The sequence below is a fragment of the Rhopalosiphum maidis genome, chromosome 3 (assembly GCF_003676215.2).
Source record: "Rhopalosiphum maidis isolate BTI-1 chromosome 3, ASM367621v3, whole genome shotgun sequence".
Classification (NCBI taxonomy): domain Eukaryota; kingdom Metazoa; phylum Arthropoda; class Insecta; order Hemiptera; family Aphididae; genus Rhopalosiphum; species Rhopalosiphum maidis.
This window is the reverse complement of record NC_040879.1, coordinates 37,465,549-37,487,783: the sequence shown is the minus strand read 5'-3', so window position 1 is coordinate 37,487,783 and position 22,235 is coordinate 37,465,549. Positions and strand designations below refer to the sequence as shown.

General features: G+C 27.1%; 1 protein-coding gene across 1 annotated transcript in view; it reads right to left on the bottom strand.

The window, feature by feature from the left end:
- Positions 1–22,235, bottom strand: part of LOC113556674 (dynein beta chain, ciliary) — a 62,096-nt gene that overhangs the window by 15,380 nt on the left and 24,481 nt on the right. Inside the window, exons 28-52 of the mRNA XM_028188632.1 lie at positions 15,282–15,515; positions 13,739–13,917; positions 12,139–12,274; positions 11,924–12,058; positions 11,731–11,850; positions 11,435–11,577; positions 11,170–11,371; positions 10,884–11,108; positions 10,608–10,818; positions 10,408–10,535; positions 10,174–10,322; positions 9,820–10,075; positions 9,062–9,235; positions 8,808–9,000; positions 8,376–8,488; positions 7,571–7,764; positions 6,069–6,284; positions 5,820–5,910; positions 4,504–4,703; positions 4,265–4,421; positions 3,270–3,458; positions 1,874–2,113; positions 1,555–1,788; positions 581–707; positions 392–501 (exon numbers count right to left, since the gene is read on the bottom strand). Coding sequence (XP_028044433.1) covers positions 392–501; positions 581–707; positions 1,555–1,788; positions 1,874–2,113; positions 3,270–3,458; positions 4,265–4,421; positions 4,504–4,703; positions 5,820–5,910; positions 6,069–6,284; positions 7,571–7,764; positions 8,376–8,488; positions 8,808–9,000; positions 9,062–9,235; positions 9,820–10,075; positions 10,174–10,322; positions 10,408–10,535; positions 10,608–10,818; positions 10,884–11,108; positions 11,170–11,371; positions 11,435–11,577; positions 11,731–11,850; positions 11,924–12,058; positions 12,139–12,274; positions 13,739–13,917; positions 15,282–15,515 — 4,356 coding nt within the window. The remainder of the gene's footprint in view (positions 1–391; positions 502–580; positions 708–1,554; positions 1,789–1,873; positions 2,114–3,269; positions 3,459–4,264; positions 4,422–4,503; positions 4,704–5,819; positions 5,911–6,068; positions 6,285–7,570; positions 7,765–8,375; positions 8,489–8,807; positions 9,001–9,061; positions 9,236–9,819; positions 10,076–10,173; positions 10,323–10,407; positions 10,536–10,607; positions 10,819–10,883; positions 11,109–11,169; positions 11,372–11,434; positions 11,578–11,730; positions 11,851–11,923; positions 12,059–12,138; positions 12,275–13,738; positions 13,918–15,281; positions 15,516–22,235) is intronic.

The window sequence follows — 22,235 nt, the reverse complement described above, 5'->3', positions numbered from 1 at the left end:
ACTTTCTGATAATTTAAACATTAACATTGCACTTACAACAATGGAAAACAGACAAATTTCACTGTAATTAATTATTTAAATTTTTATAGTGTTTAAATATTGTTTAATATTTTTTTAGACATTAAACCAAGTTTTTCATTTAGTGCAATGTGTTATTTCATTTTTATAAATTAGGATTTCATAAGCATAAAAAAATTTTTTTTATGTAGCTTTAATAATTTAAATTATAAGTTAATTGTATTTTTATATAATAATAATAAAAAAAGAATTATGTAGTATTGAATTATTAGTTATTTAAGGCTCGACCGGAAATTGAAATCTGCACATTGAAGAACCTTATCATACAGACATAAGTTGTACATTTTTTTTTAAATATATTTTAAATACAAACTTGAGCAGCGAGTAGTGCTGGTTCAGCCTTAACAAGGTCTTCTTCACAATCTCGCTGTTTTTTCTTTACTTCTTCTGCTATCGAACCAACTTTTTTTTCCTCGTCATCGGCTTCATAATTATAAAAGTTGCATAGAAGTATTAGAATTTAAAAAATATTATTATTATTATAGTTAATTTCAAATCATACCAAATGCTTTCTCTTTTGATACTTTTTCAGTTTCAATACCAACTATTTGAATAAGTTTGTCAGCCGCGTCATTTTTAATTTTTAATTCAACTTCTTGAATTGCTAATTTTTCTTTTAAATTATCTACCTGAAATCAAGATTATACATATATTATACATTTAATACAGATAAATATACAGCATCACATTCACAATAAATTTATCCGAATAACTATTAGGTAAAAAAGCTTTCGCACCTTGACACATATTTTAAATACTGTTCAGAGCAATAAATATATTATTTTTATAATTTTTTTTTCATTTATATATATATTCAAACGTTAACAGGTTGACTGCAATAGCCCATGAGATATTCATGTGGGTCACACGTCGTTTGGCAAAATTTTTATGGGGAAATTAATGATATTGTTAATATCTTTTCTACATAACTTGATTTCAAATTATCAATATAAAATTAATTTATAAATGCCTAAAAAAAATATTAATAATAATTTTAAACCTATACCTATCAGTATAAAATTATTTTTTATTGCAAATTAAGTATGAACCATATACGTATCGCATGACAAAGTTTAACATGTATGTTAAAATGGAAGTTTAATAATGATCTATCCTCATTCTTCATTATTAATGCAATCTACCGTATTACTTACTATAATAATATATAAGCAAATAAATTACTTAAATATTAAAATGAATGTTAAATAGAATGTACCTACCATCTAATATTATCCATCTCTAATTAAAATCGTTTTCGTTTATAATTATTTATCATTAAATTCTAATTTTAGTATTTAACACATTCATTACAGTGACGTAACTTCTCAGTGATAAAGTTGTTGCTCTTAAAACCTAACTATACTATACACTATACAGGCGTATAGAAGAATGAGTTACTTAAGTTTTAATATTAATACAATCAAAAATACAAATACTTTCTTTTTTTAAGTAGTTGTGTCAATAATTTAAACTAACCTGATTAGCTGTACTTTTCAGTTTTTCCAACCCATTTTCTAGGCGGTCTATTTTGCTAGCTAATTCAGCCGACTTTCGCCTTAGCAACTTGGAATAAAGTGATATCTGTTCCAAAAATGATTTGGGCGTAGTATAATTGTACCGGCGGTCGCTCTGCAAATATATTCGCGATATAATATTGACCTGTGTGTGCGCGTAACCCATAAACTTGGCGACAGATTCTCTAAAGTTTTCCTAGAAAAAATGCACACGACGGCAGTAACGTCACATATTAATTATTAGCAATGATAAATTATTGAAAATAAATAAATATATTTACGGGGAGCACTTCGAGTTCCGATAAAAATTGATTGGACACAGACATGAGTGCTTGTTGGGGCCACTCATGAAACCAGTTGATAGATGTGCAGTTGACCAATGCGGGAAATTTTCTGGAACGAACTCGTAGCACCGAACCAACTGGCGAGAAACACAGTACGACTTTTAACTGTCGTCTAACTCGGTCGATGAAAAACTTCCAACAATTTTCACGTGTATCCAACTGCCCAGCGCCCTTAACCTAATCGAAATCCAAATATATAGCATACCAACAAGGTGGAAATTAAGGAAAGGATGCTTATTATGGTTTAGCACTCGACATAATTTTTCACCATAATCGTGTAATTATTATTTTTAGTATAATATTGCTACAATTTATTACTATTTTATAGTATTTTTGTAATTAATATAAATTAATTACTAATTAAAATAATTTATCAATTATAATATAAAAACTTTAGCTTATCTGCCTTATTATGAAAATAAAAAATGTCTTCTTCAATTATATTGTATTAAATTAACTTATTTAATAAAAATTTATTTCAATACTTTTTAATTTTTAGTTTTATTATTATTATTATTATTATTATTACTGTTTTATAGGGCATTTAAAATTTTCTCACAGACAAAAGAAATTTTAGGTTATTGATTCAAACATTTCAAACGTCACGGATATTCTAGTTAATGAATCACGGACATGCGCTATCAGTCGCAATAGAATTATACTAATAATTAACTTATAATTCATATCGCTATTATAAATTGTATATAGATATATAATTTACTATAGTCATATATCACGTCCTTTTATCATTAAGGAATAAATAAGCAGATAAGTAGATACGCGTAAACGTAAAGTTATAACGAGCGTTGAATTAATACCTTCATAAATACCTACAACGGCTACAACTACGTAGTATAAACACACGAGATTATTGAACGAGCAATAATGAACAGACATCGCATACTTAAGTGTATAAATGCACATAACACTAAATACTCGTATGAATAGAATATAATTATATACCTACATACATACACCATAATTAATATATTAGTAGACGATAGTATATTTACTTACATTTTAGCAATAGTGGCAATAGCAATATTAAGAGTAGATATTGATTGATAAATAAAAAGTAAGAAAACCACCCAGCTGTGTGACTATACTTGTACAATATCTTCTTACTAAGCTTACTACATCCAACGACTGGTTTATTTTCAGAACATATAAAAAATGCATTACTACCTTCAAAATCGTATCTTTCTCTCATTATATGTAGAGTCATAATTCAACATTTCCTTCCCTTACCCTACTTTACGTCTTGAAAACCCATATTATTTCATTTCATATTTTATTTTACTATAATGTTTTATACGATAATATAAAATCTTACTTCGTTACGAACGCCAGCTATAATATTTTCAACCTCATCGTCAGGAAATAGTTCTGGAATTTCGCCCGTCGAAAGCATGTCGTTGATCAAAACTAGAAACGATTCCGACGGGACTTGAGCGTCAGTCATCAAAAAAACGATTCCTACATTTTTCAAACCCGACTTCAGGTACAAACTGGATAATTCCATCTATGGGTAGATGATAATTATTGTTAGACGATTATTGTTTGTTGTGTGTTATTTATTTAAAGGTAAACAAGTTAATCAAAACATTTGTCTAAAATAATTTTAAGTTAAGTTAACGTTAAGAACATAAATCATAATTAAGTAATAATTAATAATTAACAAATAATATAAATAACTAAAAAAGTATGAAATTAATATAAAAATATTTATATATATATATAAGCTTTACTTAGTTAAAAGGAGATCGTTAATTTTTTTTTTTTGTCATTATTTATATTTGAATTACATATATAGTAATTGCTGTGTAACTTTCTATATTTTTTTTTTTTAAATACTAACTAAATATTTTATCAAAAATACATTCTACTATTCCTTATTATTACACACTAGTTGTTGACAGTTGTACGTAATGGTTAAGGTAATTACAAGTTATAGTATCACATCTAGTTTCAATTAAATTATTTGATCAAGAAATAATTATTTGTTCGCTTTTATTCAAAATAATTATATAAGTTATATAATTGATCAAACATAGATACATTAATGTATAATAAATCTTATACCTATGAATAAACTTGATTTAACTTAACGTATTATTTTTTATATTAACTATAATAGATATGTAATTATAATAGATAATTTAACTACCTAGCTAAGTTATTAAGTTGAATATAAAAGTAGTTTTTAATTTAAATGTCATAAAACAATTAAATTTTAAGCTTAGCTTCAAATTATTAACTAGTTAATGCTTACTTTTGAATATATTATTATTGTTTACTATGAATAATAAGTTTTCTTTAAAACCTCACTTTAAGATCCAAAAGCCCATAGCCTTTGCGTAGTTGTATTTGAGCTACCTCCAAGCTGGAAATAAACGCCGCCAAACGCGCTAAACACTGTTTTCCGCTACCTCCAACCCCTACCAATAAACAGCTGCCCCTCGGTGATTCCAATATTCGGTTTATTCTAAATATTGCGTAAAACTCGTTACATAATTATTCAATTACATCGAAAACTATAGCCATAAATCATAATTATTACTGCAAACCTGCAAATGTGCATCATAGCGTCTTCGAACAGCACCAAATTCATGGCGGCAACCAAATCATTGTATAAATTTAAAGCTTCTTCCAGTAATTTTGTAAGATTAGTCCAATTTTTTACCGATAAATATTTAGGTTCACCAATACCTTGAGCAAAATGGCAATAAATATTTGGTTTTTCAAAAACTGCACATTCGTCGATTTCCTAAAAATAATAATTGTGATTTTAGTTAAAGTATTTATATCATATAATGAAATAATATTATATACAAGATAAATATAAGAATTATAATAAACATAATAAAATTATTATTTTACATACATAGTAGGAAATTAAAAATATAAATCTTAAATTTACTTTTTATGTTGACATTAGCCAGAAATTTCAATAAAAATAACTTACAATTAATATCATACAGATTGGAGTTACTTTAATACTAAGATTGTCATAAAATGTTTTCCCCGTAATGATATAAAAATGACCTAAGAAAGTTATTACTTATTTTTACTATCATGATAAATATTTTTTTCATTGTTATGTATTATTGTAAGCTATCTATCAACTTTTTTTTTAATCGTTTAAACGAAAATAATTAATTCAACTGTTAGTTCCTATTTAATTTTCTTAGCTAAAATAGGTTAAAAAATCAATCAACTAGTAACTATAAACGTTTTTAATTTTTTTCTTCTATCAATTCAACTCAATAAATTTAAAAATACTACTCTTTGAAGAGCAACAATTTACTTTAAAAAAAACCTCTATTAGCGCAATATGACATATGTAACAAAATTAATTTAAAATAATAATAATAAATGAATAAAACGAGGGAAATTATAATGTTTGATACATATATAAGCTAATAATAAAGTGGTTAATATGCTAACCTGCATCGTTCAAAAAATATTTAAAGTAATTTTAACTGAGCAAAACAACATTTTTTATGGTTAAAATAGTAACCACCTCCTTTGATAAATAAAAAAAGGTGGTCAAAATACAACAATTGCGCCCCAGAATTAACAACCCAACCTGTAAAAGATGTGTTGTATGTAAATTTGGTTGCCTACTTTTAATCTAAGGCACTTATACGTCGTAACATGTGCAATACACTATTAAATAAATTATAATAGTAAAAAAGTGTTTGATTGTTACAAACTATCAATGAATTATCATCTATAATTAGTTGTTTAATATATTGAAAACAAATTAAAAATATATTTTGATATTTGTATAAGTAATACAGACATTATATTTTTAAACTGGCAATGGTCATGTTCAAATGTTGAATTTTAAAGTTAAACGATTATTATACTGAACACTTACGTCAAAGAATTTTTTCAACGCATCAGTCTGTATTTTAGTAAATGCGTCTGAATCTTTGTCGTCGACTAATTTATCTGAATATACTCTTTGGCATTCGTGCATCCACAATCGCATTAGATCTGCGCTGCAGTTCAGACACTCTCCGGTACTGAAAAGCAGACCCTAAAATACAATATTTAAAAAAATATATACCTAAGTGATTTGTAAAAAAAAAAATGCGTTTTTGATTCAAAAAATTTAAATACTTGAAAGACATTTGATAAATCTCTCAGATTAAATATGTAATGAAACTTGGTGGCGGTAGGCAGAAACACCGAATTAACTTTGTTGTGTAACCAAATTGTAGCTTCTATTACGTTATCGGCAAGTTTTGAGGCGACTTGTGGAATTCGATATTCGAAATTTCCAAAATGTTGATTTAAAATTGAAGCATAAATCATCGTCAACGACTCTGACCCTGGAAAACTATATGGTAAAAATCATTAAAATTACTTAATAAAAATGAAAAAAATATATGTATATTAATTAAAATATTAGATAATGCTAATAAATAAAACAAAACCAATCACTGAACTTAATCAAACATTATAAGTGGCGTGAAAGAAACCCTTATATGGATAGCGATGGACATAATATAAAACACTAACACCAGGTAAAAACTAAATAAATAGTTACGTACATAAAAACGCTAAAATCCCAGATACCCGGGTATTTCATAACAGATGATAAATTTAGAACTATATAATTCTGCAAAAGTGAAAAACAGACAGCTTTAATCATCAAAATAAATGTTAAGAAGTTAATAATATTGATTAAGTTATAATCTCTAATTTTATTTTATAATTTACATGATATTATTATGATATGATTTTTTTTATTCGTATTATTTTACATCAGTGGTGGCCAAACTACGACCCGCGGGCCAACTCCAGCCCGCCATCATTTAATATCTGGCCCGCGAAAGAACTATAATATTTTATATTTAAGTAAAAAAAAAAAATTTTAATTTACGTAAAAAAAAGGCCCGTGGTAAAAAAAGTTTTTTTCTATGGCCCGAGGTAAAAAAAGTTTGGCCACCACTGTTTTATACAATTGCCAATTTATTTGCCATTTATATTTTTCATAATATACCTAACATTTTAATATTTTTATGCACACATATGTAAATTATATTTATAGCTATAATGACACATATATATATATATATATATATATACATAATATATATTTTATTATTATTAATTTGGCACAAATTATATATTCGTTTGTTTATTGTATGGCTTTAGTCACATAGCTATACTGTTTTTGTAAAATATATATATATTTTTAAATAAAACAATTTATTTTAATATTTATAGTCTATTGAAGAACATAAAACATTATTCATAGAAAATAGAAATAAACAATCAATCTGTAAGACTTCGTATTGTTGTAGTCTAACTCCAAATATAGATGGGCTTATAAATATTAAATATATTATTGTTTTTTTTTTTATTTTACTTATTCGATCATTATAAATACGTTATTTTTAGTGAAGATTTCTGCAGCTCATCTACTCACCTCTTTATTTTTACAACTATTCAATATCTTACATAAATCTTTGAAAAAACAGTAGGTATGAGACACCACGCGTATATTGTGAGTATACTACAGTAGATACAATTGATAATAGGTATACAGTATACACTATTTTTTACTTGAAGAAAATATTAAATAAAGTCTCTGGGATTAAAACTAATGGTTTTTTATACCTCACAGCGATGACACAAAAATGCCGCTGTAACCGTGGGTTGATTGTAAAACTTCCCGCTGTTGGATTCATGCAGGATACATATTGACAGTTGTGAATATCTTTTAACGACAATTTGGTTCTGTCATACCAGTGTCCGTAATCCAAATGTTGCCGTATCAGAGTGTGCGGTTGAACAGTTCCATAGCAATCTACCTAAAAATATATACAATTAACAATCATAAAAAACCACGGTATTCCGCATTTATTCAAGTCACATATTATGCCTTTGTTTTATGCATAGACGTTCTGTAAAAAAGCGTTGATTTTATTAATACAGTAAATAATCAAGTCCCGTAATTTTAAATATTTATCAAGTTCATAATATTATGTCACTTAAAAGTTTAAACTGTTTAAAGTTATATCACAGAATAACCAGAAGGAACACTGGCTGAGAACTCAAAAATACTATTCAATTTGTTGGAATATCAGTGTATCCACAAAATAACAAAAATATAAAATTCTTTTTGTATGGTTACACTGATTTTCCAATTTTACAGGGCCTCGGATAGTTCGGTAGCATACAATTTTGTAAGCAATAACAAACGTTATCGCGTGTTATCGGGTTCTTTCGAATATTTGGAATATCAGTCTTTCTAGAAAAATAGAATAATAGAAAATATCTTTCCACAGGTCACACTAATATTCCAATAGGTGTAGCAAATCTTTGCCCCATAAGAACCCGTATTAAACTCAAAAAGTGTCCCTTCTTTGGTTATTCTGTGGTTATATTATAAATTGTTATTAGATATTAATAGTTATTTTACTTCGGGCATATTCATATCGTCTAAAAAGTATATGAGTGTTTTGTTTCCTGGTGGTCCATAATTTCGGCCAGCTTTTTTCTCTAGAGGTTTTTCTAGTATTTTTTGTAACATTTCTGCAATTTACCAAAATAAAATTAATACACACAGGAAAACTATAAAAATATATAGGTGTTTGATACCGAACGTCATCTTAACCAAGACTCATAAGTTTCTATACATTTACATATTATTATTATCAATCTTGTCAAATCGTATTTAATGATAGGTGACATTAAATATTGTTTCAAGTCTAAATTAAATTATAATTATATATATATATATATAATATATCATAAATATTTTTTACTGCACCGATTTTTTAACACGAACTCTATGGGATTCACAAGCCATAATCATCATGATGACAGTATCATTATTCGTTACATCGATTACCTGACGTCGTATAGTAGTTGAACGGTATATTAGTCACTGCATAGTTTTCCGAGAGGCTGGTGAGTTTCTCGTTCATCAACACCGTTTTTCCGCAACCCGCACTCCCGACTAGCATTACCGGATGTTTGTGGTCCATGAGAAGATCCACAAAGAACCTGGTCCTTATCGATTCTGGCGTGTGGACTAAAGCGCTCTGTGTGAAACGAAACAGTGCTAGTATGAAAACGTCAAACTGTCAATTAACATGATTAAACCTGCAGGGGCATGTCCGAATCCAGTTCAAATTTCGGAATGACGTTTGTCCAGGGTAGGAACTCCTTGGTTTCCGTGTCGATGTAATAATCGAATACAGTACCCTGAGACGGATATTTAATGGTTTTGAATTCAGCCACCCACCATTTGGAAAACTCTACTTTGTAATCAACTACCTGAATGTCAAAAATAAAAAAACCATTTTAATATTTTATGCTTTGTCGTAGTCACCAGGTTGTCAAAAATCATCAAAATAAAGAAAATTTTGAAAAAAAAAATAACAGGTGATCCCTTCACGGTAGCTTCATTCCCTGATTTTTTCATAAGTATATAGTATAATGCTATATATATATATATACGTATGAATGCAGAATAATTACGGTTTATATCAATCGTGTATTTTAATGAAGATTTTAGAAATTGTAGGAACTAGTAACCTCTTCCTTGCGCCTAATACGTACTAATACTGCACAATATCACCTGTTGATAGTAGCTAGATGTTTGGTGTCTTACGTGCCCGATTGGCCTTATACACGTTTTTTCATACAGTCATGTGCTTTTTGTTGCTAACGTACATTTTTTTGAGGAGTAGTGGTGCTGATATCCGTTAAAATATTTAACATAATGCAATAAACTACTGATTACAATCGTATAACTGTATGTACATAATATATTTTTTTTACGTCAACTCGTCGGGTTAGAAATTTGAAATTTTCCATACTATGAATTTTAAATTACTGTTACTGATTTTCGTTCTTACTTGTTCTTGGTATATAGCCGCTCCAAACGACCATATGCACACAAACGTGAAGTATAGTTCGTACCATTCTTTAGGACAGTCCGTCGGAGTATTGGCTGGCACTAGAATACACTCGAGCAAATGACACAGCATTTGTATATGTGACATCTCCGTTATTGGTATGATTTTTTTAAACCTGTTTCGGATATTTTCCAGACACGGTGGTATGTATTTATCAAACAGGATTACAAGGTTACTCTTTTCCACGGCGTACTCTCTGGTCTCAATCCAACTTGTCACATACCTGTAAATTATGTGAATACTTACTGTAGGATTGCTTTGATTTTATAAATCAATATTATTGTTTTTTTTTACGGATTCCATCCCAAGTCTTGCGGGTTTAAATACAAAATGCCTGCTCGAGATACGGTGGCTGGTGTAGCCGTTCGCAAGTTAGATATTTCAAAAATGAGCCTCATCGAAGGAGTTAAGGCAATACGTTCGTTACTGGCTAACGTTAATACCTAAAAAAAACAGATGTTTACAATCGGGAGCAATCGGTTATATACAAAATTTTATCAAATTTATACAGATATTCTATATTAATACCTTGTTATCATCCATCACGGTGTTTAGTGACTCAATCCACATTGGGTCGATATCACCGTCCAATAAAATCCACTTGGGAAAGCTGTTCGGGATGTTTGCTTGTTCTCTCATTATTACAGAAAATAAACCTTTGAACGATATAAAAAAAAAACCGCTGTATTTTAGCAATAATTTTAAAAAACTAAAATATTTAAATTTACCATCTTTCCATTCACGGGTAGCAGGATTAATGACTCCGAATAGTTCGTCATTAGTTACGGCTTTTGGATTCAAATCATTGTAAATCGGTTTTCGTTTTATATTTTGATAAGTCCTAAATAGCGTTTTCCAAACTTCAGTTTTACCAGTGCCCGCATTCCCGACTACGAATACGGAATGACGAACTTCCAAAAGCTCTTCTAATTGTACGACCTGTTTATTACAACATAATTATTGCAATGACACTATGTAACTACACGAAATACGACGGCCAGTACTTTGAGTATGAAATTTTCTTCGGGTTGCAACAGTAAATCTACGGCCGCTTGTTTGACAGTCTTTTCGAAATCCTGGTCCCTTTTACGAGGCACGTCCAGTGACGGAAACAAATCCCCTATCAGTCCCATAAATACCGGGACATCGTCGCTAATAATTTTCGGTATGTTGAAATCCCTTAAAGCTCTCATTAACACTTCTTCTTCGATACGTCCTGGATCACCTCTCTATAATGATTTTATAATATTATAATCACACTTTTGTATTAGGAAAGTAAAAATCGTTTACCTTCAAAGAACCAGCAACAACTAATACAGATTTTATGGCTCTTAAACCCCAATCATAATGATCCTGCTTAGAAAGCAGCTCTTTACAAAGAGTATACAAAGTTATAAATTTCCTCGCAAGAATTTTCGCTTCTTGAAACCCTTCCGCAACCAACATAATTTCACAGATTAGTTCAAAATCTGGTACTACCATAGCGCACGGTCTATAATAATTTAAATTGTTTATTTAATAAAAAAAATCCAGGTTTTTTATCAAAAGTACTAACCTAAATAGAGCTTTTAAATTTTCTGGCAACTCTGTTCTACCAGCATAACCGGGATTCATCGTAATAAATATTCCAACAGACGAAATCAAACTAATTTTTTCTCCCATAAAGTTAAACGTAGTTGCCTTTTCTCGAATCGCATCCTAAAAGGAAAAATAGTATTTAATATTATTAAAACGTAATATTAATTTCTAACGTTGTAACGAAAGAAAATTATTATTATATAACCGTATGTAATAAAATAATGAAAGTATTTTAATCGATATTAAACATAATAATATTTTAATATTATATACCTGAATAGACTTCACTTGGACAGCAACCACTGATAACACTTCGACGGATATTCTGTTAAATTCGTCGAAACAACCCCAGGCACCAGTCTGAGCCAATCCTTTATAAATGTTGCCACATGACTGAAATATATGTGTTGAGTTATGAAACAGTTATGTTCATTGAATACGCGTTACACTATAACATAACATATACTTTGTAATCCATTTGCTCAGAACAATTGAACACGTAAACCATGACGCCGAGAGCGCGACCGAGATCTTTAGTTGTCTCTGTTTTTCCCGTTCCTGCGGGCCCGGCAGGTCCTCCACCCATTACCAAATGTAACGACTAATATAGGTAAAAAAAAATAAAAAGATTTCCTTTATTTTGTTAATTGTTACAAAATGGTCATAAATTGTGATGCTTACTTGTGTTAGGGTTATGTAACATCTGTCAGTCAAAGGAGTGATTACTAAACGCGGTGTGTTACCTAAATATTCATGACTGTATCGAAATTGTGCATCGCAGATATTAGCGAAGCAGTCTTTTTCCTTTTCGTCCCACCTAAAATTAAAAGCATTAAAACCCATAGTTATTATAAAACATTTAGATATTATTCTTCTATACTTCTTGGTTAATTATTATTTTATCGTATACCACTGTCATTATTTTTTTCAATTGTTGTATATTTAATTAGCTAGGGTAATATATAATATATATGATCATTTTTTTATAAAAACGCATATTTTTAATTACATAATACTACATACGTAGTAAAAAAAATGTTTTAAAATTATTAACCTATAAAACGTATCGAATATGGAACAAATATATTTTTACCAATAATAATATTTAAAATATTTATAATTCAAGTAATAGTAGTAAAAAACAATTGTAGGTAATTAAAACATTTTATAAATCATAGTTTTTAAAAAAGTAATCTACTTCAGATTATTATAAAACGAAAAAAAAATCCTAAGAAAAATCATAATACTTATAAAAAAAATTATGACTTTGAATTCTTTTTATTTCTTAATTACTTTAAGGACTACATTAGGGACCTTGTTTAAAATTAAGTACCTAGAGTACTCGGAAATGTATTATTCATAAATAGAAAAAATAGATTTCAAGGGGCAAGAAAAAATGTTGAATTATAAATTCCAGTTATTTAGACTCGACTGTATCTATAAAAAGCACCCAAATCAGCAAAATGTTTTTTAAATTATATCATGACGTCTAGAAAATTTTAATAGGAATATTTAAAAAAAATTACTCTATCTCTTAAAGATTACCATTTTGAAATTACAGGAATCACGACTTTCACAAAATCTGGTTTTACAGAAACATTTTTTATTTCTTTAAATTTGTATTTCTATTATTTTTCCAGATTATATTTAGACATATTAAAATTTTTACTGGTACTAGAAACCCCAAAATACTAATTAGATCTAACCAAGGTTTTTTACCAGAAATCACTCTTAATAGTAGTTGAAGCTTAAAGTATTTTTACCGCTCCAAAAAGTTTTATTATTAATTGTTATTAATTATTACTTTGTGACTATTATATAGCCACAAAAAAAACATGATTCACCGTTCAGTGATGTTGCTACAAAAATAATAACGTACGAAATCAATTAACATAAAACAATTATAAGTTAATACTTAATAGTTACTTCTAACTATAAAAGTTATAATTTTACTGATTGTGAACATAATATTTTCTTCAACAAATAACAAATTATCGAAATAATGTGTGGTTGACGTTAAAAAAGTTCTGTGCTTATAATATCGATTTTGATATTATTGATTTAATTATACAATATATATATAATATAATATTTAGTATCAGTTATTTAACAAATCTTCTACTCAGTAATATAATTAACTGTTATATAAATTATAGTAATAAACCCTCAAATGTTATTTTATCACAAGAAGTATAAACATTTGCATTTTTTATATAGATTAACATTTTAAAACATCGTACATGCATTTAATTACCGTATAGCCATATGGGTTTATACTTGCCTATGTCTGAGTTGTGATTGCCACTGAAACGCAAGTACGTTTTCAATCTTCGATTGTATTAATCTACCTACGACGTCTCTAGAATGCACATCAATCGTACAAATTGTCATTATTTTTTGTCTGTCTTGTCTGGTCAATTCTCCCAATAATAATGATATCAATGTATTCAATTGTGAAATCTATATTTACAAATTCACTTTTAATAAACTCACGATAAATATTATTTATATACTAATACTAATATATTGTGGTCATGTAGGTACATAACACTATTATTATACTATTATATTATTATAATAATATAGAATTTCATATGTTTTTTAACTGCAAATTGCAATGTATAAGTATCTATACAAGCATACAATATTGGCGGTATTATTATTCAATAAAAAATAATTATTTTTCATTTTTTAGAATAATTATTTCAATAATGTGTTTTGAGCATAACTCAAATGGTAAAATAATTAGATTTTTAACATATCTATGAATGCAAATGTAAATAATAGTTATTATAACTCCTTGTCTCATTTTGTTACACAATAATTCAAGTTGTTTTATTATTTGTCGTTTATTATAATATTATACATTATAATTAATTTTCTATTTGTAGATGATATAATTAAAATTATAATTTTTTTTCGAACTAATGTAATGATTTACAACATACTTCATGCTCGGTGGCATATATATAATTTTTATATGGTTAGTGGCGTAGGGGGGTCAGAAAAAAAATATTTTAAATCTAGTTACATGCACATTAAAGATTAAAATTATAAATAATAAAACATAGGTATATTATATAGATACTAATAATTAAAATACAAAATTTAATTTTCTTTTTTTTTAGTTAATTCGTTTATTACTTTTTCAGAAATAATAGGAATGTTATTCATATTCTTATTTCTTACAACTTTTTATAATGTAGGAAAATTTATCATTAGCAATTTTATTCTTGTTATAATTTTATGCTTAAAATATAACATAAATATATTATATGTGTTACTGATTAATCATTACTATGTACTAATTTCTCATTAGTTTAACAATATACCGACTTTTGGATGTGACAAAATAAAAATTTATCAAAATTCTAATCATTTTTTTTTTATGTTTCCTTGTAACGCACTACAAAGAATACTAATTTATAAAATTTTAAAAATATGGACCTGACCCACTCATGACCCTGGTATACGCCTCTGTACTAAATCTTATAGTTAATACCTATCTAATATTAATTTATTTAATTTTGATAAAAAAATTAAAAATGTACATTAATTATTTATCAGTTATAATGAGTTATGAGTTTTTGAGTACCAATGGATTTTGAACACACTGCTATATTGCATGAAAAGAATACAAAAATTAGTAATGTATGACCGGATGAAAGCTGTGTGCTGTATCCATATATTGTAATAGCTAGGCTACCCATGGGGCCCCCTAGACACACACCCAAAATATTATCATGTCGAGTCATAATGACTTTAATCTTAATGAAATACGTATACACACACGGGACGTATTCGTTTTTTTTTTATATAATCACTTGTTTTCTTTGATAATCTTTTAGGGCATTTTCATAGCCTTCTTCAAGCCTGGCAAATGCAATGTTTACTTCCGTAGTCCACCAGATTTGAGTACCACACAACGATACTTGAGCTGGATAGTCGAACAACCACTGTTCTCTTGGTTTTTCTTCGTAAGACAAAGTACTTTCTAAAAAATTATGCCTAATCGTTTCACGCATCATTGATTGTATCTTGTTAAGCCATTTTTCTACCTGTAAATAAATTATAATTTATAACTAAAATACAGTACAATAGTAAACATTTAATTTCTTGTCTTTAAGTTAATAAATATTAAATGTCCATAATTAGCAACTAAAAAATGTAAAGTATATTGTCAATATTATCAAACACAACACCATCATCGTTACTGTAATTATTATTTAAATTCATGTGTTAAAATTTTATTTTATTTAAATTTTTTTAATTCCGATAATAATTAATAATATTTATTTTTTATTTTAGATTTATGTATGTTACCAATACAAAATATAATTATTTCATAAGAATTATATAAAGTTTCAATCGATTTTACACAATTTCCCATAAGTATTATTAACCTAAAATATTCATATTTCAATGAATTAATAAAATAATAAAATAAATACATAATGTATTAGTATTAGAGATTAATGAATAAACTTTTTCGTGATACAAGTTAATAAATTAATAATAAAAATGTAATATTATTATAATTATTAATATAAATAAATGACAATAAATAACCATTTGATGATTTTTGAGTAAGATTAACTGGTATAAAATATAATCTGCATGACTAAATTAAACAGAATATTATGATGGGTATATCATAAGTGTTAATATTTCAATTTTCAATGATACTTGTCAATTAATAGGTTACCTACATGGCTACTTACAATGTCACTAAATGCCGGGACACAATACAAATTGTGTAGCGGTATTAAGTAGGTTAGTTAATAGAATATTTTTGATATTAAAAATACAATATTCTAATTTATTAAGTGTTGTTTAAATAATTGTTTGTTACGTTCTATACTAACCAATTATAATTAATATTTATGCATTCCTACAATAATAATAGTCAGTGTTTATATTAAAATACTACAGTTCCTACTTCCAATACGTCTATACACTATACTTGTAAATTACCTACATATATGTATACAAAATACTACACTTAAACCAGTTAGTTCTATTTAAGTACACTTAAATTGAGCGTTATTATGCATGAAAAACATTGCGAAAATTGTTTTTTATTAATGTTTTTTTTTTTTCATATAATTGTTTGATAAATTATAATGCTGTTTTCACTTTTGTTTTTTGATCTTATACAAATTTATATAATATATAGATATTAATAGGTGTATAGTATCTAATAGAACCAATTCGGTCACAAATATAACGCCAATTAATTTAGGTATTTATGTAATAATTATTTTCCTTGTAAAGCTTATAACGTACGTTAACTGTAGGTAAATTGATTTTTAATTTTCATTATTTATGCTATCATCTTATTTTTCTATTCTAAAGGTCTTTACACTCGGATAGACCGGATAGACTAGGTACTTTCGAAACTGAAAATAGTCTTGGCAAAGTAATGAGAATGAATTACTCTTCCTAATGCCAATTCTACTAACCTTTACATAAACGTATATGATATATATATATATCATATCGAAATAGATTTCACTCGTAATCTAAATTTATAATCACCTGTCAATCCTTATTTTATATAAATATATAAAGATGTGTTAGTAATGTTAATATAAATCAGTAGATTTACAACCAACAGATTTTCACAAGTTTTTGTACTTTTATAATTCTCTATTTATTAAATTGGTTTGATATGGTAGTGTCTATCTCTATATACATTATACAAATATCTACCAACACACGTTACAACGCAAATTCAGAAACACTGGCAATGTTGAAGTAGTTTTAGTTACTTTAAAATAATTATATTGGTTGAATTCAAATATATCTAAAACTACAAACAATAACAACTCGTCAAATTCAATGGAACAAATACAAAAAATGAGCGTTCGTTCTAATCGACTCTTATTAGAGTTGTTTTTTTTTTTTCAATTGAATAATTATTATTTGTGACTATACCTCGACAACTATTTTTGTTACTAAAAAACATCCATTTAATTATAAAGCACAGCTGAAATAATTAAAAACAAACATAATACATTGCATGATGCACAGTAGATGACAGTTATTATTTATTACAATCGAATAAATAACAATAGTTCAATTGGTGGTGATTTTATTGTTATTTCAAATTCAGAGGCAATTTATTCACATTAGAAAATAAAATACAGTCGAGCTCGGATCATTTAACATTCACATCATACTTGAAATATTGATAGCGTACAAAGAAATCATATTTTGTCTAATGCGCGTTATTCCAATGTGCTACTTATGAGACGAAATAATATTATACTTATAAAACCAAGAGATTCTTGGCCTCGCGTGAATCTAAAATAAGTAACGTTACTCAACTACAGTCAACATAGAATTCAAAGAAAACATTTCTCATCTCGGGATGACGAAAATTTCTAGATGTATTTTTACTAAACAATAATTAATATTTTTCAGTATTATGATAAAATAAATTACATATTTTTTCAACGATAACTCTGCGCAGTACACATCTGCAAATACTACGTTTTATAGGTCAAATCCAATGACCGGCAAGTCGTTAATAATAGCAATAAAGGCACGAGTGAACGGACTTATGATAGTTTATTATAGTATCTATTATCTATTATTAAATATTTTAGCCATACGTCTGAAAAAACATTTATTATATTTGTGGCTAGGAATTATATGAATTGATAATTTTTTTTAAGTCTAAAAAAATAGGATATAATATATTGTCTAAAAATCACCTAATAATGATATAAATGATTTTATATTTTATATTGTATATCTTAACTATAAACACGAAAAATGAATGTTTTATGGTATGAAATTATTTTATTATAAAAACAAAAGTATTATGGTACAATATACAAAAGTAATATAAACGACTAAATGCCACGTTATATTACGCTCATTATTTCAATTTTATAAAACCGGTGATTTCTTTCTTCGACGAAAAAAAATGTAAAAATGTATTAAAATGATATGGATTTAATTAATGGTCTACACTCTTACCTATAAATAAATAAAATAACTAAAAACTATTTAGTTTAAATAACAATTATCTTTACTTAAAATATTTTTAAATAAAATTATAAGATATTTCTTTTTCACGCTTTATGTTAGTTTGGAAATCATTGGTACTTATAAATTTATTGCATATATTTTATTATATTTTTATTGCGTATTTTTTATTTTGTATTATTAATATTGCATATTCTAACTACATTATAAAGTATATACATATTTCGCTTTTAGATTCCGAGCAAAGCAACGAATATATTGATTTTACAATTATGTGTTTTTAATTTGTATACTTATATTTCTTGTGTCCGTCATCGTATTTTTCCTATCATAAACCAGTTGTTATAATTATAACAAGTATTATTTGTTGATATAAATAAACCTCAATATCAAGAAATAAGATCAGTAATATGTTTATATGTCTAATAATTATACTTATTATGATTATTGATCTTATGTTTTTCACAAAAGGAAAAAACTAAATTTTTTTTTATAAATATAACATATGGACTAGGTACTTATTAAACATTATAGTCATCGTCTTTTTTGAAAAATAATCGAAATGCTTAGCTATAATTTTAGAATATTAAATTAAAATTAATAGCTATTTGAAATTTGCATAGTTTTTATATTTTCAAATCTATATTTCATTCAGATAACAGTTCAAGTAAAATTAGAAAATTAAATTAATTTGCATGAGTACATGATACTTAATTACTTAATTACTAATATACCCAAATAAATATATCACAATATTTTTTACATGCTTTTGAAGTCTAAATTTTGACGAAATTCGTCAGAATAATTTTATAGCTAAAAATTTTAAAAATATTCAATTTTTATAACTAAGGATTGTACATTTAATGCAAGGTTTCTCTTAAGTAGGTTATATAATCGTATCAATTTTTTTTTAAATATACAACTCACTATTTTTTATAGATTAGTATTTAAATTTCAAATTTATACCAAATAAAATATCATAAAAAAGTGGTTTTCGTTATTTTAATATAATTAAAAAATATTGTTAGTGAGTACTTAAAATGTTTGTATGTATTATGAATTTTACTTTACGCAATATTTTTTTTCAAATGTGTAGATTAATTTTTAAATATTATCTATTATATTATTAAAATATTTACAATGTTTTACGGAAGATATGGTATAAACATATTATATTGATTAAATACTATAATTACATTTATGTAAATAAATAAATAAATAATGCAATGTATTCAAACATAGATAAATGCTGCTTGTGACAATTTCAAAGTAGAGTCTTATTTATAGATTAATTATAAATAAATGTGTATAAGTTAAATGTGGAAGTTGGTGTTTCGAAATTTAAAATACAAAGTATTTGTTGGGTGTGTGGGCGTAACAGGATATCAGGAGAAAACCCGGTAGTATTGCCAATTGATAACTGCGTAACGTCGAAAACGACGCAAATTAATTACTTTGAAACACGACATCGAAATCAACGTAAAATGTATTATATTCCTGTAGAGTTAATTTCGTTAACTGAAGTTAGACGACAGCGAACTTATGATAACTTATAATTTAATATAAATATAAATTACGTATTTACATATATAACACTAATTACCATATAAATTAGTTGTTACTTGTTACTTTGTTAGAATGTTTTTATTGACATCACACTATCACAGTATAGGTACTATACTAGGTACATAACGCCAAAAATTCTGATTATCCAGGAAGTACAAATTGTCATGTGCGTGTTATAAAAACAAGTACATATTGGAGTCCGTTGAGTACAAAAAATAAATTGTATCCCACCAAACAGGTATAAATTCATACAGAAACCGGTAAGATTGAAATAGAAATTTAAGATTTTTAGAAATTTTTTCTCTTTATAATAACTATACAAGTCAATGTATAAAATCATTTAGACTTCCTGGTCTCTCGCTGAGCATAATTAACTATAATATACTTATGTTTTATACCCATCGCCAATCAATTACAAAATATATTTATACCTATATTATAGTGTTTCCCAATCAAATTAAATACATTTAAATCGACACTAAATAGTTTATACAAAAATTATACAAATAAATCGTACAAAAAGTGAAAAAAAGAAAAACACTTATTTATACCTACTCGTATAAATTTGTGTAAATATACAATACTTTAAGAACATTTTTTTAAGAAAATCCCTTACCAAAATTATATAAGGGAGTTTATTACTAACGGACTTCCCAATTCATTAAGTCATGATTTTTACAATATAAAGAACAAATATATTAAAATAAACCATGTAATAATTACATTTTAAAATATAAAACTCATGTTGTTTTATTATCTCACTTTTAAATTTCATGATTTAATTTATTTATATAATAAAAAATGTAATAAATTTGCCAGTACCTATAAAAAATTTTGCATTGAAAATATGATTCTTATTTTAAAAAACAATTTTGTAGAATGTTATCAAAATGTCTCTCATATCTCTACGTTTACTAATTTACTATAGTATTTACAGTAGTATTATTAGTATTATAGTAAGTATTTATTAGATATAAGTATTCAGTAATCCTACAAATTTAAATTGTATTATTTGTATACTATAAAATATAGGTACTTACTAAACATTAAACTTACTCATAGCCTAATCTGATTTGATATCTTTAAATAATATTTTATATAGTATCTTGCTAGTTGCAGTGTACACATAATACATTGATACCTGAATCAACGATAATGATTTTTGTACGAATCAACAGGCCTGGGCATTAAAAAGTGTTAATTTTGTCAATTATTGAAAATTTGCATAGTTAAAAAAAACATACCATAAATTAAAAAATATTAATATGATAAATGTATGTAACAATAATACAATATGTGATTTGAGTGCAATTTGTGCAATTTGGAAACATTGCAGAACGGTGGGTATATCAAAATATTTTTTTTTCCGGAAAACGTGAAAATGATCGGTATTTTGCTATTGTTATTGTTATTCTCGAATGTGGTATTTGAAAAAAACAACATTTCGAATTGAATTTGATCGTTAGGTTAGTTGGCAATCAACACGTTGAAAACGCGACAGTCTACCAGGGCTGTAAGCGACATCGGTACGCGCGAGAGCTAACGGATTACGGAGCTCGCAATGTCTCGGCGAGGGCATTGTTTGAGAGTCCCGCACTACCAGGACCGCATGCTAACAGTCGTCTCGTCTTTTGCCGCCGCCGTCAACACGCCACGATCGCCCGTCGACGGACACACCTGTTGCATCCGGCGACGAACTTTTTTTTCTCCGACAAAGACCGTTGTCGGTTGCTCGATAACAGGATCCCATCAACTAGGAGGTATATTTCAGCCGCGCCATGCGTATATCGACAAAACAACAACAGTTCTTGTAATTCACTGGACGTTCAGCCAAAATAATATGTTTTCGTAATAATAATGTCTTCGTGGCGTTATCATCGGTTATATAATGTCAGAAACTGTTGTATAATATAATAAATTAATAACATTATGTTTACGAATTCTTTTCCGTGAAGCGAAGACTTCGGCGGTAGTCACGTCTCATTATATTTACGCGTATATTAACATTATTAACATCATAATTAACTCGTGTGAAAATCGACGGACTTTGAAAGAAAGAAACGAACAACATTAATAACTTCATTTTTGACATTTCGACAATAAAATATGTTTCTAAAACGACTATCTAATATAAAATTGTGTAATATGTACCTAACCTACCTAACTCTGCTAGTAGCGTTGTATTCTATACAACCGGACATCGACTAGTAATCATA